The sequence below is a fragment of the Varanus komodoensis genome, unplaced genomic scaffold (genome assembly GCF_004798865.1).
Source record: "Varanus komodoensis strain SLA01 unplaced genomic scaffold, ASM479886v1 scaffold15, whole genome shotgun sequence".
NCBI classification, from domain to species: Eukaryota; Metazoa; Chordata; class Lepidosauria; order Squamata; family Varanidae; genus Varanus; species Varanus komodoensis.
This window is the reverse complement of record NW_025335440.1, coordinates 5,929,480-5,945,676: the sequence shown is the minus strand read 5'-3', so window position 1 is coordinate 5,945,676 and position 16,197 is coordinate 5,929,480. Positions and strand designations below refer to the sequence as shown.

The 16,197-nt window shown below is 49.9% G+C and overlaps 1 protein-coding gene across 1 annotated transcript in view; it reads left to right on the top strand.

Annotated features, from left to right (window-relative positions):
* The first annotated feature begins 718 nt into the window (after positions 1-718).
* PTH1R (parathyroid hormone 1 receptor) overlaps positions 719-16,197 on the top strand; it is a 123,310-nt gene continuing 107,831 nt past the window's right edge. The window contains exon 1 of the mRNA XM_044425188.1: positions 719-1,088. Within this exon, the coding sequence (XP_044281123.1) occupies positions 1,014-1,088 (75 nt within the window). The 5' untranslated portion in view covers positions 719-1,013. The remainder of the gene's footprint in view (positions 1,089-16,197) is intronic.

Below are 16,197 nucleotides of genomic sequence, written 5' to 3'. Positions count from 1 at the left end.
CGCCGGCGAGGGCCTCTCCGCGCCCGCGGCCATGCCCCGGAGCGGCGCGAGGGAGCGCCACGCGGCCGCCCGTCTCCGGGGCTCGCCGGCCGAGGCGCGCTGAAGCCGGCCGGCCCTCCGCTCCGGGCGCGGGGCAGCGCCGGGCGCCGCTTGCCGGGGAGGCGGCCGTCCAACCGCCGCTCGCGACGCGCAGAGCGAGAGACGCGCAGGGAAGGCGCGCCGCGTCGGGGCGCGCGCGATCCCGGCGGCGCGACCCGAGGACACCCACCTTCTCCTGCGCTCCGCGGCGGGACGAGCGAGCCCCGTCCGGCGGCGAGCGAGCGGGAGCGCCGAACTTCCCCGGCTGGAATTGCCCGACCGCCGAGAGCGCCGCCGCGGGCTTGCCGGCCCCTGCAAACATTTCGAGGCTGCGTTTTCGCGGCGCCCGCTCCGGAGCCTCCGCGAGAAAAACTTTCGGGAGCTAAAAATACCTTCGGTGGTTTCAGACTCTCTCTCGCCCCCTTCTGAGCCCCCCCTCACTTCTCCCCAATCCCCCCCCCCGTCTCTTTTCTTCCCCCCCCCCCCCCCCGGGGACTTGTGTTTGCGCTCCACAAAGAAATGATTTGAACTTCCCACTGCCTCGTAAAAAAAGGAGGAAAAGGAAACGGAATTGCAGCTTTGACATATGGATGTGATTTTTCAGCCGTGGGACAGATGTGCCAGCAGGCGCTGAGCCGCCCGGGTCTGAGTCTCCGTCCGGATCGGGGCGCTGCCGGCAGCCCTTGCATGGGCTTTCCTTTGCTGGAGATCGCGACCCCTTCCCCCGGGGGCTCCGCTTTTACACCGTTTTAGGGTTCCAGCCATGCAGGCGCAAGGCAAGGATTTGGGCTCGCTCGCCTGCTGCCTTTAGGGTTAACCCGCCTCGCCCCCCTCCCAGTGGGAGCGGACAGTCCAAGCAGCGAGAGGATTGCCTGCCGGAGTTGTTCACCTGTCCACGGAGGGGCCTTGGATGCTGCAAAGCGCTCCTCTTGGCTATGGGATCCTACCTGATTTATCACAGTCTGGGGCTGCTCGTTTGCTGCTCCGTCCTAAGTTCAGTCTACGCACTGGTAAGTCACACACGGCTCTGTTGCACTTCCTACATCCAGGGCCATTTCCACGCTGAGGAATAACACGGAAATGTCAGGATTTCGCACCACTTTTTTATGTGATCTGCTGGGTCGTGTTGGTTGATCTCGGTGGGGAATGTAACCCGGCTTTGGTGATTTTGGCTGTGAAATAACAGAACTGGTATTTTGCTGCAAACAAGTCACGTTGCATATTCTCTTCCTCCCTTTGCTTTAAAAAAGGCAAAACAGGATCCTGCAAATTTTGTGCTGCCTTTCCTCCCCTTCGTTCTTGCTCCTTGCAGCCAAGTGGCTTTTCTCTCCTGGGTGATGCAGGAGCTGGTGCAACTCAAGAGCTTGCACTGGCCTGTTTGGCTGAAGTTTTCCAATAACTGTGATATTGCCGCAAATGTTATCGTATTTCTTATTCCAGAAGCGGCACGGCATCTGTATTGATAATAAGAAAGAATGCTTCAGTACAGGTCTCAGTGGAATGCAGATTACTCATTGTCAACCCTGTTCTAATGATATCTTTAAGAAACCCCACGAAATCTAATATTGGTCGTAATCTTGAGATCCAGCAAGCATTGTTCCTTGTAAGACATGCTGAAAGATTGTAATGTTTAGGATTTTCTTCCATCCAGAGCAAAACGCACTGCAGAAAAGCAAGATTAGGGTCAGTGTATATTTGGGTGTTTGGCTTTTAGGCACCCATTGGGATGGGTTCGGGTTCGGGTTTAACACACTCGACCTTTCGCATTAATTTTAGCATCTGCAGCATTAAAAAGAGGACTCTCTGATCCCTTTTGATAGCCATCCTGTGAGCTGCCCGTGTGTAGGTTCATCGGATCAATGTAGGGGGCTTGACCCCAAATTTCACCAGCACTGCATATATTAGACAGTATGACGGGACTTTGGTGCCGAATAAATTTCAGGATTGTTTAGTGGGGCTGCAGAAGGCCAAGAGTCAGGGTTCACTGGGTCCCAGAGGAACTTCCTCTTGGATGAATAGTCACAGGTGCAGAAAACTGACTTTGGAAGGGAACATGACAACATCGGAGGCACATGCCTTGCACGCAGAGCAAGGGCGAGCACCTCAAGGGACGGAGGAATGGGGAAAAGTCTCCTCTTACATACGGCTTCATGGGCAGGGTGGTGTCGAGGTTAAGAGAGTTGGACTGGGACTCGGGGCATCCAAGGTCTCATCTCCACTTGGCCATGAAATTCGCCGGGGGACTTTGGACCGGGCATGGATGCTCAGGCTAGCCTACCTCACAGGGCTGTCGTTGGGAGGAGAAAACGGAACCTCGTAGGCTGCGTTGGGCTCCTCACAAGAGGAAGAAAAGCAGGTTGTCAATAGCCGTGCTGGCAGACTCCAGTCTAGATTCACCCCCTTTGGACCTTCCCTGTAAAGCAACGAGGAGGATGGTTGCCACCCGTTTCTGTGGCTCCACGGCGCTGCTTGGCCGCTTCCCCTGCTCTGCCTTCTTTCTGAGGCACCTTTGATGAGCTGGCGGGCAAGCGCCAAACTCCAGTTTGTCCTGTGGGAGTCACGGTTGCGTTCAGGCCCCCCCCCCCAGCATGAAACAGGCCTGCTTCGTTGCATCTTGTGCAAACCGGTGGCTGAAGACCATGTCTGTGTGGACCTTTTTTAGCAGACTGGAAACCTCTCAGTGTCCTCTCTTTTCCTGTTACTCCCTCCAGTAACGGAGCAGTTCTGGAAGGTGATGGTTTCAAAAGCGCATTCAGTCAGGCCTTGACAATGAGACAAATTTCCCGCCGCAGTGTTGGCCCTATCAAGCTTCGTGGTTGTGCTGCTACCTTTGGAACTCTCTGCTTCGGGGTGCATGGTTCCCCCAGTCATGTGATTCACCCCCTCTGGACACCCTCCCCCCCAAAAAATCCCTTTTGTGGAGGCTTTGATTGGATCACGGTAAAAAACTGCTCCAAAATGTAGTGACTTGCTGAAGGACAGCTCAGCCTCTGTTTGTGTTCTGATAGTGGCAGAAATCTTTCTTTCATGCAGTACCTGGTGATGTCGTACAAGGTGCTTGGATGTCATCTGTGCGAGCTGCCTAGAGAGCCCATAAATTTTTTTAAAAAAGCTCTCTTTAAAATTACAGCCTGTTTCCCTGCTGAAACATCGCCAGGAGACAGTTTTGTCAACCCTTTCCTAGAAGTGCTCCTTGAAAAGAGTTGTCTGACGCTCTGTTTTTTTGGTCCCTGTCTGAGCGCAGTTTCCGTGGGCTTTAATGCCTTCCTTTTTATCTCATCGCTTTGCAGCTGATCACTCCCAATGAGAATATCCTGAGTATTAAGAGTATTCGTCAACATTTAAGAAATTCTGGCTTTTGATAGTAGCATATGCACAACTAAAGCATCAGTTTAAACTGTTTATTCCCCTCCTCTCTTAATTTTGGAACCTTTTCGGGTAGCTTTCTCAGGCGCTTTGTTTGCTGCCATGAAAGAGCACGAAACATCTCAGAATTAGAAAAAATTACGCTGGGTCCAATAAAATGTGACCCAGGTCTCATCTCAAAGCTTGACTCGATTATTTAGTAATGCATATATTTTGACGTAAGGAATGCGAGAAATTTCCTAAATATTTCACCCATCCTTGCTAAAAAGAATAAAAAGCCCATCTACAATAAAACTCCAATGGCTGTCTGGACTTCTGTGACTCTGCAGATGAGCAGTGCTCTCTGCAGACCCCGTTCCTGGGAAATCTCAGGGATCCTTTTGAAACAACCGCATCTTGTTTGCGGTTGTTGCATGACATCCAGGGGCCTGCAACCTGTGGCAACCCTGTGAAGAGCTCCCTGCAAGCTGTCCTGCTTAGTTCTTCTAAATCCAAGACTCCTTCTGGGAGCCCGTCCATCTCTTCTTTGGCTCCCTCTTTTCCTTCTCCCTTTGACTCTCCACGTATGATGGTCTTCTCCACAGAGCCCTGTCTTCTCAGGATGTGCCCAGTTCCTTTAGATTCCTAACCGATGTGGTCCCAGCTACAGTTGGGAGAGCTGCTGACCCCACCTGAAATTGTCCCCATCTTTTGGAATCGTGGCCTCTGAGAGCAAAGAGTGGCCAGGTGTGGAGGCGGGTCATGTAAGGTGAGGCAGGCATGCGGTGATTAACGTTGCGGGAGACGCAATCTTAACCACGGAGCCCAGGACAGGGAGAGGATGAGGCTGAATGGAGATCTCCTTGATGTTCCTGGCACAGGGAACGGGAGAGCAGGGTTGGACCAAGAGAGGTTACTGCCCTCAAGCGACGGGTCCCAGGGGACCTCCAAGGCCCCTTGGAGCGTTGCAGACTTTGTGGGATGCAACACTCGGGTTGTCTACGGCTCAGTCGCACCCCCAGAGCTTTTGCAGCTGCCTGGTTTGCTTTTCCATTGGGCCAGTCTGGTGGCAGAATCGGTGACCGCGGAGATGGTGAGATCATTAACTCTCTCTGGAGCCAAAATGGTCATCTGCGGCGTTAAAAAACCGGAAATCATAGCGATCGATCCTGCCGCCTTTGATGTTTATCTAGGATTGTCTCTGCTCTCCTCTCACTAAAAGGGAATGGGTGCCTTCCTCTGGCCTTCTGTATGGTTGAGTTACTCATAAGTAAGCCGTATATCTTATAGCCTGTCTTCCCAAGTCATTGCCCCATTGCATGGTTGTGCCTCGATCCTGAGGAGCAGCACGGAACAGCTCCAGAACACCCAGGTGGCTCCATCTGAACTGCGGCTCCGGTTTGGGATCCGTGTGTTTCTTAGCACATAGGGAGTTTAACTCTGGGTATGGTTTCTGTGCAGTACCCATGGCTGCACCACACAGGGAAAAATTCTCCTTGTATGCCGTTGGCATCGCTGAAATTCGGGGTTTAACGGCAATGCTCCAGGTACGTGACAGTGATGCTGTGAGCGTACAGATGCCCGGGAACCCTTTGGTCCCCTGAATGCACAGAGTCATGCAGTTGCAAAGCATTTGTGGCTTCTGGGTGTGGGGTTTGACTATGCCGTAAGTCCTCGCTGGATTAGCACGTGTGACCTCTCTAGAAAGTTGCATGGCGTTTTTACAGATACAGAAAATGGCAATGCACATCTGTAATAGACAACAATACCTGCAGCTACAAGTCAGCCCAAAAGATTATATTCCATGGCTGTGGATAACATCCTACATTCTCATAAACATAAACCTGTTTATGAATTCCTACCCTTTTCTCTCTCCAGTAGTAAATCCATTTAGGCTGGTATGTTATGCATGCTTACTGGGAGTTGATTTCAGTGGGACTTGCTTCTGAACGGACATGGAAAAGATTGCACTGTACATAAGTAAAGTGTTTGTTTTCATCATCTGGGCAGTATTCTAGTTTCTTCTTTATTCTCAAACTGCATCCAAATGCATTCAGACAGAAATCAATAAGCTGTTGCTAATTCTGGAACCTGCCACCTCTCTCTCTCTCTCTCTCATTCACTCTCTTTCTTTGTTGGAATATACCTGTTATCTACTTGATCTGCTTCAAGGTTTTTCACAGTGTGTGCATCTGCTGTAGATACCCTCCTGTTCTCACAGCTTTATTAACACCTTCACCTTCATTTGCAAGCAGTGCCAATGTATAGAAGCATTCTAAACCTCTCCGTCAAATCGTTATTTTTTTCTTTTGCACAACATCTTAGGGTTTATTTGTTCATTTCAAGAGATATTAGAGAGAGAAGGTGGGGTGGAAGAGAGAGAAGATTGTCTAATCCATTTGAAGAACAGCAGATTCTATTTTTAAGGTATTGGGATGTATGTTTTGTTTTTGCTTTGGCTTTTTGGGGTTTTTTGGAATAATTTCTTGCAGTAGGTATAGTTTTCTTTATTATAGACATACCTTGTATTGAATAGGATGTGCTTTATTTCAAGAATAATAAACCGGGCCTTTGTCCACCAATGGCTTTCAAGTGGTGAATATCATAAATAGAAATCCATGCAAGATGTAAAACAGCATAAGAATCAACATCATTTTAAGGAGTAATATGAAAATATAACTGTTAGTCTTCTGTTTACAAATGCAAGGACTAAATGTAGCCCAAACATTCAGATACTTAAATAAATCTGCATGGACTTTCAGGGGGTGCAACTAACCTCATCAGAGAATGTCAGAGGAAATGGAAACACCGGCGTGTTGATTTGCAGCCAGCATCCTATCCTCTTGGCAGGTCAAATAATTCTGCGTCCCCCAGACAGCCATAAGATTTTGGGGTTCCCAGATCTGAGATTGGAAAAGGGTTCTGAGCTCAGAGCTGGGGACCTGCCCTCCGATCCCTGCTCCTCGCACACACGGAGGGAGGGAGGGAGGGAGGGAGGGGGAGAGAGAGAGAGAGAGAGAGCGCGCGCGCGCGCCAGTGCAGGAAAAAATACACCGATTGCTCTTCCGCGGTCCTATGACCGACCTCGGAAAAGGGTAGAGCACATTTCAGGCAGTGCAGAGTAGAGGAGGCATCCTGGGGGCCCACCAGCATCCCCCCCCCTCACCTCTTGGCATACCTGCGCTCTCTCCTTTCCCGTGACCACTTTTTGCAGTTGAAACATAACGATTGGAGGGAGATCTACCGTCAGTCCCATCGTTTCTGAGTGGACATCGGTGCTGGTGAAAGGTTCTGTTCTCAGCTTAATCGTGAGGCCCAGGGCAATTTTCAAGGGCGATTGAAGCAGGGGGTGGAAAGTTGAAATCCCCTGTGCTGCAACGCCACCCGAAGCTCTTTCCCTGAATGGCAATTAAGAGATCGGTCCTGTGGCCCCCCTGACAGCCCCTGGGTGCCGGAGGATGCTTCGGATTTCCAAATCCAAGGTGGGAAACAGCTTGGAGAGGGGCTCTGCCCTCCAACCCCTGCAAAAGGAGCCATACCTGGCACATCTCTGAGGGCAAGAAGTCACTTTTCTCACAGTCCAAGACTTACAGGCACTGAAGGCCCAATCGAGACGTCCGAACTCTAAATTGAGGTGAAACGGCCTTTCTGAGTTGGTTTGGAATGACTCTGTCAGGATGACTAGACGGATTTCACTTTGAGCAGAGTTGGATGACAATGGAATTGCCTGGATTCACTTCCAGAGAAAATTAAGCAAATCCTAGTAATTATTTCCACGTTCGCATATCACATACATTAGCACCGGCAGAGTTCATGAGAGCTAGTGCTAATCTTTTAACAGCCTAGGAATGTCACATCAAATCACGCCTCTCCACCCACTTACATGACATGGTGGGAAGAAAAGCAAACACGGAAGGAAATACAGGCATTGGCGCATCATTCTGGGCTGCAAGTCCAAGTTCCCCGTAAATAAATATATTCTATATGTCTTCACCCGCAGCACTGAAATGTTCATCAAATATGTGGGTACACAACAGCAAATCTGAGTTCCCAGCACGGAGTCTTGGGAACCATCTCCTAGTGGGCCTTTTTCGAAAGAAACAGAAAGGGCCTTTTTCTATCTAACTTCACATAGGATTGCAATGAGTCGCAGGCCTTCTTAATGCCCAGATTTGCATGGAATTGCTCCTTAAGGGAGTTTTCCTCTCCTTTGTATAGAATCTTTTGCTCTACATGGCCTGACCTGTTTGGAAAAGACAGGCTTGAGTTCAGTTAAATGTTTCAAAAAGAGAGGAATTACTCTCCAGAATTAGCATCATTTCTTCATTAATGAGAGGGCAAAAACTTGAGAGAAGCAGGGAGACGCAAGCTCCCCGAGATTATCCGAACTCCGCTTGGAAGTTTGGGTCACCTTCATGACCTTTGCTTTCTTCAATCTGCCTTCCTGCCCCTTTTCTCTTTCTTTCTTTCCTTCACTCTCCCGTTTTCAGAATGGGAGGGATCTGCACCTCTGGGCTGATTTTCCATTTCTCTCCTGATTTTCTCTTTGAAGCTTTGACCTCCTTCGTGAGGTCACAAATGCATCTTGGCTAGGAGAACTCCCCCTCCAAATTCAGGGACTTACCCGCAGGAAGGGCAGGGAAGTACAGATCACGCCCTCAAGGTACCATTCTTTCAATTCAGTGCTTCAGACGCTTTCTCCAGTTTTCCTACTGGGCAGAAGCTGTGTGCCAGGGCACCCGACGGACCCAACGGAAGAGCCACGGACGGTAGATGTCAGGTGCTAGAGAGCCACAAGGGGGCGCCGTGGGCACAGGTGGCAGGTGGGCACCCGCAGGTGCCTGCAGCAAGTGGGTGCCCACAGGTGGCAGGTTGCAAAATAAACCTGAAGAGCCACGTGCGGCTCCTGGGGCTCGGTTTGGCCACCCTGGTGTTCGCTGTTAATGATTACTTGTGCTCACTCTCTCTTCCCGGAATTACTCAGGGACCGTCTTACCTGGAAGCCGGTGGGCATCCGTTCAGCAGCCGGATGAGACAATCAGGCTTGCTTGGCTCTGTTCGCTCCCACGTCTTCTGACACTCCAGACATGATTCACTTTGCCCAGGCGGCTCATCATGAGACACAAGTTCGCCCACGGCTAAATTCAGTCCATGGAGGATCTCAGAAGGTTGATGCAAAGTCCTGATAGCCGAGCGTCGAGGTCCTCTTGGCCTCGGGCGTAGGAATTCCATGCCACACCGAAGGCTCCTCTCCTGGGGGACACCGGTGGGGCCATGGGTCCGTGCGGGGCCCCAGGGAGAGTTTTGCACACTTCTTTGTGCATTGGCACCATCTGTGCCAACAAATGCGTCCCATCCCTCCACCCACCCACCCAGCTAGCTAGCTGGCTGTGTTGTTGTTGTTGTGTGCCACCAGGCCGCCTCCGACGTATGGCAGCCCATGAACGAGACGTCCTGTGCGCCCCAGGTGCGCTCAGTGCTGAGTTCGAGGCTGCGGCTTCCTCACGGAGTCAGCCCTTCTCCGGTTTGGCCTTCCTTTTCCTCTTCTGCCTTTGACTCCTCCTAGCGGGATTGGCTTCTCCGGTGGGTCGTCTTTCTCACCGTGTGCCCAAAGTACGATGGACCCATTTTTCCCATGTTTTGCTTCCTGGGAAGGTTCTGGCTTGATTCGAACTAGGACCCCCTTGTTCATCTTTCTGTTGATTTTTATTTATTTATTTTATTTGTATTTATTTTCCGATTTCTATCCTGCCTTTTTCCTACAAAGGGCTCAAGGCAGCTTACATCCTTCTCCTCCTCCATCTTATCCCCACAACAACAACCCTGTGAGGTAGGCTGGGCCGAGAGTCTGTGACTGGCCCAAAGTCACCCAGTTGGCTCCATGGCCGAGCGGGGACTCGAACCCGGATCCTCTGAGTCCCAGTCCCACGCTCTTGACCACTGCGCCACACCGGCTCTCGATCCAGGGTATTCACAAAGCTCTCCAGCGCCGTGCTTTGAACATATCCATTGTTCTCCTGTCCATTGTTTTCCATGTCCTGCTTTCGCACCCACCTAAGAGGAGTGTGTGTGTGTGTGTGTGTGTGTGTGTGTATCACTTCCAGTATCACGAGCATCTAACTTTACACTGGACAGAGGGGCTTAGTGCCCCTCTATTTCGATGGTTGTACTTGCTCTTCCTCATGCTTGGGAATGTCCTAAGCCGTCTTTTCTGCATTTATGATTCCCCCTCACCTACCCTGTCGAGCATGTCCTTGTCCTACTTTACAGAATGCTCTAGAGCAGTTGGTTTTCAACCCTTTTACAGTTGGGCACTGGCAAAAATGGGGAAATTATTTCAGGAACCGCTGAGGCAGAAATAAAAAGCATTATATACATAATATAACATTTTGTGCATTCATTTTTAAATATAATACCAAAAAAGAGAAAATGCTTTTAAATAACCAGAAACCAAGCAGTAAAATGCTGATAAAAATAAAATATTGAAATTAAATGTAATCAAATACAGTTGAAATTTTTAGAGGGCAGTATATAATTCAAATAAGGCTAGTGTGAATTCTGCAGTTGCTTCTTTTCAAGAATACTTGATCAAAATTCGCAGCAGCAAAATACAGAATCAATATAAATGCAATACTCATAGCAAATGCAATTTCAAATACAATATTAATAGCAGAGCAAGACCAAATCAAACAGAGTGACTTAATGCCATAGTATTCATAATGTTAAATAATGAAATACAGCGAAGCCCATCCACTCAGTCCTCCATACACACCTGCACGGATTGGCTGAGAAAACACGCTCAGCACGAATCCGTCTCAGCATTTCCCTTCCCAGCCCGGATTCGGGCGCCTGCCCAGCGGCTCTTTCATGGACTGGCGGGAACGGTGGGTGGGCCGGCAGTTGCAAACCATGCTTCAGACCCCTGTTCTGGCACCTCCCCTGTTTGAGCCCGCAACAGCAGGGGGCTGGACCCCATGGCCTTCCTGGCCCCTTCCGGCTCTACTCTTCTAGGATTCTAACAGCTCACAAGTTGCAAAGCTTTCAGAAGAGCTTCTATCTAAACCTCTGCAGAGTGGAGGTAACGGTCCGAGAGGCTGGGAAGGGTTGCCCAAAGGGACGGATGCCCAAAGGGACTGGAATACTGGAATACTGTGTCCAGTACCAAGATTTAAGAAAGATGCAGGTAAATTAGAAAGGGTGCAGAGGAGGGCAACAGAAATGATCCAGGGTTTGGAGACACTGCCCCGTGAGGGGAGACTGGGAGAACTGGGCATGTTCAGCCTTGAGAAGAGAAGGCTGAGTGGGGACATGAGCTCCCTCTAGAAGGACCTCAAAGGCTGCCACAAAGAGGAAGGCCAAGATCTCTTCCTGCTGATGCCAGAGTGTAGGACGCGGAATAATCAATTCAAGTTGTGACAACCCAGATCCAGGCTGGACATCAGGAAAACCTTCCTCACGGTCAGAGCAAGACGGCAGTGGAACCGGCTGGCTGGGGAGGTGGGGGGCTCTCCCTCCCTGGGGACATTCAAGAGGAACCTGGATAGTCACTTGAGTGGGGTGGTGTGACTTGGTGACCCGCAACAGCAGGGGTTGGTCCTAATAGCCTTCCTGGCCCCTTCCAGCTCGGCTCTTCTGTGATTCTGTGAACTGACCCGCTGTGTTGGGGGCAGCGAATCCTTCAGCAAGGGGTGACTGAGCCTGTGGGCACGGCTCGGAGGGCCCGCAAGGGTGCAACACCGTTCGACGCTCGGCTTGTGCGAGGGCCGGGGAAGCAGTTCACTGAGCTGGGATGAACCTCTGGCATGAGCAGGCTGGGATGGAGTCCCAGAGGACGGAAGGAGCCCAGGCGCAGGAAGGGGGAAGCAGCCCCCGCGGAAAGCGGGGCAAGGAGCCTTGGTGGAGAACGGGCTGAAGGACACAGAGGAACGTGCCGAGCAGGGGTGAATTCGGGGAGGGTGCTCTGAAGAAATGTAAAGGACTTAAGGTTGGGGCTTGGGGCTCCGTAAGTAATAACAGAGGAGGGAAATAGCGTGCCAAGGCATTGGGTTAAGAGGTGGCCCAGACACAAGCTCCCCGCTCTGCCTCTGTACTTGCGTCCTGCAACCGCAGGGCTTGGACCCGATGGCCCCTTCCTCTTCCATAGAATCCCCTTCTATCATTCCGTGAAGCCATGGCAGGCAACTGGTAGCCACGGACTCTCTGTGGGGCCCAGCGCTTTTTGGGGCCCCTCCGCCAAATCCACTATAAGAACTCAGTGCCATTCCAGCAAATGATACTTTCCCACCTTTGAAAGAAATGAAAAACATGCTATTTGCCCATGAAAATGGGTCTCTGGCAAGAAAAAGGGCAATTTTCAAAGGAAAGTTATCTTGCTTCACTGGTGAGTTTTGTTGGTAGGGGTGTCACCCCCAGCAGGTTCCAGGGGGAGAGAATTAGCCCTGACACCCCAAATTTGTCAACTCTTGCCCTAAATGTACCTCACTAGAGTTGTTATTTAAAAGGCAAATTAAAACACTTCTTTGAAATGGGTGCTTCTGAGGATAAGAGCCTTGAACCTGAAAAGAGCAAGCGGGGGTGTTTATCTATCTATCTGTGGAGCTGGTGGACTGATAAAATTGAACCTTTGAAGGAATAAGTACCTTCCTAGGATTCAAAGGGTTCCCACAGGCTGCCAGTAATTGAATTAGAACCAGGGACTTTGAAAGTGTCCCTTGAGGAAATCGGCAGCGAAGCATCCGTGGACTCTCAGTGGCGTGTGCGATCGTTTTTGCGGTGTTAAATATCGTCACTGCCTCTCTGGCATCGCTTCCCAGGCCTGCCCAGCCTGGAGCTTGGCTTTCACGTTCTGGGAAATCACTCCATCAAGATTTGTTGGTGTTTTGCATTTCTCAGTGTGTTTACACAAACAAAACTAAACTAATTAGGATCACACACCTTGTCCGATTCGTTCTTAGCACAGAGCGGGATGAAGGATTCCAAATCTAAGCAGCGATGCTTGCGATGCAATCTTTGGTGAAGGAGCGACTCTGTGAGAATTCACACCTCCAGGGAAAGCATCCTTTTTGCATTTGAGATTCCGGTGATGCTTCGGCCCCAATTTTCTATTTATTTATTTATCCACACTTTTCCATCCTCCGTAGCCAATTTGGCTCTCGGAACGGCACTAGAGATGACTGCAAATTCCCCGACTCGGATTCCTTGCCAATATTCTACTTTATTATTTCTGCCAAATAACAGGCAGTGGAGTTGCTGCTGATGAGTCTATCCTGATTGTTCCTTTTATAGTTGCTGTTGTTAATTATATTATTTCTGTGCCTCTGGGCAGTGTGCAGCTATTCATAAATGCAATAAAATACAGAATAACCTACAAATAACAAGAACAATAAACATTTCACTGCAGAGATTTAAAAGCCAACGTTTTAGACAGTAGAAACAAGTGACTAGAACTAGCCCTAAAACACCCTGGCACAATGCACCCCCCCTTACGCACACGCGCACCTGCCGTTTACAGCGGCTCAATGCCCTGGCATAGAAGGCCCTCTTGACCTGATGCTGAAAGGCCTGAGAGCCTCGGTGCGGTACTTGCTCCACCATTCGGGGGCCACACGGAGAAGGCCTCTGTGTCGTCGTCCCCAACTGATCCTGCCTTGGAGGTGTTCAGTGTCGCATCCAGGTGGATTGTGGTTCGGAGAGGGTATGAAATATCCTGGGTGGGCCAGGAGAGGACCACGATCCCCCTTCTTTCCACCTCCCTCCGTCCCTTGCAATCTTTCTTTATTGCTGTATCTTGTACACCGGCTTTCATACATAGAAGCACAGAAACAGAGCGAGTCAGAAGGGGCCTCCCGGGCCATCTAGTCTGACCTCCGGCACCAGCCAGCTCCGCTCATGACATGCCCGCCATGTGGACGTCCAGCCTGTCCTTGAACACCCTCTCGGATGGGGCCACCACCACCTCCCGGGGAAGCCCATTCCACCCCCTCGGGGTCCTGACTGTCAGGAAGTGCAGGAAGTGCTTCCTGGCATCCAAACTGAACCTGGGTTCCCTGAGCTTGCTCCGCTGGAGCGCGCCCTGCCTTCCTCCGCAGGGGAGAACAGGCATCAGCAGTGTGGCGGGAGGGGGAGCAAAAGCCCCCTCTTTAGCTATGTGATTTGTATTATGATTACATATTATTAGAAACATAGAAACAGAGCGAGTCAGAAGGGCCTCCCGGGCCATCTAGTCTGACCCCCGGTTCCAGCTGGCTCCGCTCACGACATGCCCACCGTGTGAATGTCCAGCCTATCCTTGAACACCCTCACCGGTGGGGCCTCACCCACCTCCCGGGGAAGCCCATTCCACACCCTGGGGGTCCTGACTGTCAGGAAGTGCTTCCTGGCATCCAAACTGAGCCTTGGCTCCCTGAGCTTGGCTCCGTTGGAGCAAATATACATTATAGAGTATACGTTGGAGTATATACACTATAGCCCTGGGAAGTGATCGTATCCTGCTTTCCATTTTTAAATGAAAGGTGGTTATACCTTTCTTCCATTGCTCCATTTATCATCCTGAGAGATAGCAGATCGTTTGTTCCCGTCTGCAAATCATGCAGGCATGTCTTGTTTGCGACTGCAGAAATGACTCCCTCGGTGTGCTTAATGACCCTGTTCGAAAGGGTGGACTTCCAAAAGGAATCTCACGTTGCGCTTGAAGAGCTGCATTTTCACACCGTGGGGAAAGCTGTGCGTTTGGGGGCACCCGTGTGCCAAATGCACATCCGCACGTTCGCTCCTGTGCACTTTTCCAAAGAAGGAAAGGTAACTGCACACAGGAGTGAGGCCACGGGGAGATGAGCCTGACGGAGCAGCTTGATGAACTGTCCAAGGATAGAACATAATTTATTATGTTCTCTTGTATTTCAATGTATCTTATTGTGTTGTAAGCCGCCCCGAGGCTTCGGCAAGGGGCGGCATAGAAATGTTATAATAATAACAATAACAATAATAATAATAACGTTGGTCGTTCACCCATCGGGTGTCACCCTTGATGATCTTCCTCGGAGTCTTCTCTGAGGCTCGCTGCTAGAGGATTTGCTTTGCATACGTAAGGATCTGAATTCAATAAATAAAATAAAATATAAAATATAAATATAAAATAAAATATAAAATAAAATAAATAATATAAAATAAATAAAATAGCATTTATTTATTTATTTATTTAGGATTTTTGTATGTCGTCCCATCGCTTAAAGCCTTGGGACGGCTTACATAACATAAACAAATATAATACATATAATACGAATTAAAAACCCCAATTCATTCTGGCTGCAAATTAAAACCTAGATAATATTAAATGTTGTTAAAATATCATTTAAATAAAAAGGTCTTAGGCTGGTGCCGAAAAACAAATAACGACGGCGCCAGGCGGTCGTCTCTGGGGAGCGCATTCCATAGATTGGGTACCACCGCAGAGAAAGCCCTCCTCCGGGTGCTCACCCTCCTAATGTCCTTCACGGAGGGCTCCCGGAGGAGGGCCCAAACAGCCAGAACAATGCAGAGCCGTTGTCTGAATGTTCACGCCACCCTTTACATGCCCAATTCCCAGTTTCCTTCTCGCCCTTCAACAGCGGGGGCAATTGTGCGAAGTGAGCCGCGGTCGAACGGGGCATTTCTGCCCATTTCCCCAACTTTGTGTGACTTCCGTCCCCCGGCCAAAGTGAGGCTGCTTCAGCCCGTTGGGGAAATCAGCCCAAAAGCATCCTGGGAAAGTTGTGCAAATCCAACACAAGCTTGTGTCTGGCCACGGGAGAGCTTGGCGTGCTCACGACGGCCTCCGGGTTTAGAGCTGGGCATGCTCAGGTTTATACATCCCCGCCTCCATCCCTGAACTGTAAACCCACTGCATGAAAATCAGTTTTTGGAATGAGATGACAGCGTATCACTCCTGTTGGAGCCTTCCTCCTCTTGCTCTTCCTCCTCCACCTCTCTGAGCAACTTTCCTGACTTTTGCTCCCCCTTCAGATATCTGGGGCTAGAAGGTGAAAGAGTTCTATGGCCCTTTTTACCATAGACCTCTGGCCCTGGCTTATCTGGGATTAGGAAGATAAGACAATGACAAAGCAAGAGGAGGAAAGAGAGCTCTCCCATCTGATCTGCCTAGCAAAGCCAGACTCTTTGTTTCCATAGGCAGCTTATAAATTATATCCAGAGAAGATAAGCCCCTTTGGTTGTCCCGTTTGGGGATTAACTGTGATTCTTGGAGTGTCAACATCAAACCCCCGAATCAAGGGGACAAGCCATTCTAGCTCCTGCCGGCTGGTTTCTCGTAACACGTGTGGGGTGCAGGAATCTGGGGATGTCTGGAGCAGGGATGGGTGAGGAATCTACTGGATTATTATTATTATTATAACATTTCTATGCCGCCCCTTGCCGAAACCTCGGGGTGGCTTACAACATGATAAAATACATTGAAATACAATAGTACATAATAAATTACCATTAAATATAAAAATACAAAAAAATACATTGATTTACAAATACAAAATTAAAATTATCAGTATAAAATAAAAATATAGGAGGAGAAAGAGAAGGAAGAAGAAGTTGCCCCGGCCAGATCATATGTTTTAACAATTGAAATGATGTTTAAATAAAAAGGTCTTTACCTGGCGCCGAAAAACCAGTAACGACGGTGCCAGGCGGACCTCTTTGGGGAGTGAATTCCATAGGTTGGGCGCCACCGCAGAGAAAGCCCTCCTCCGGGTACTTACTCTCCTAATTTCTTTCATGGAGGGTTCC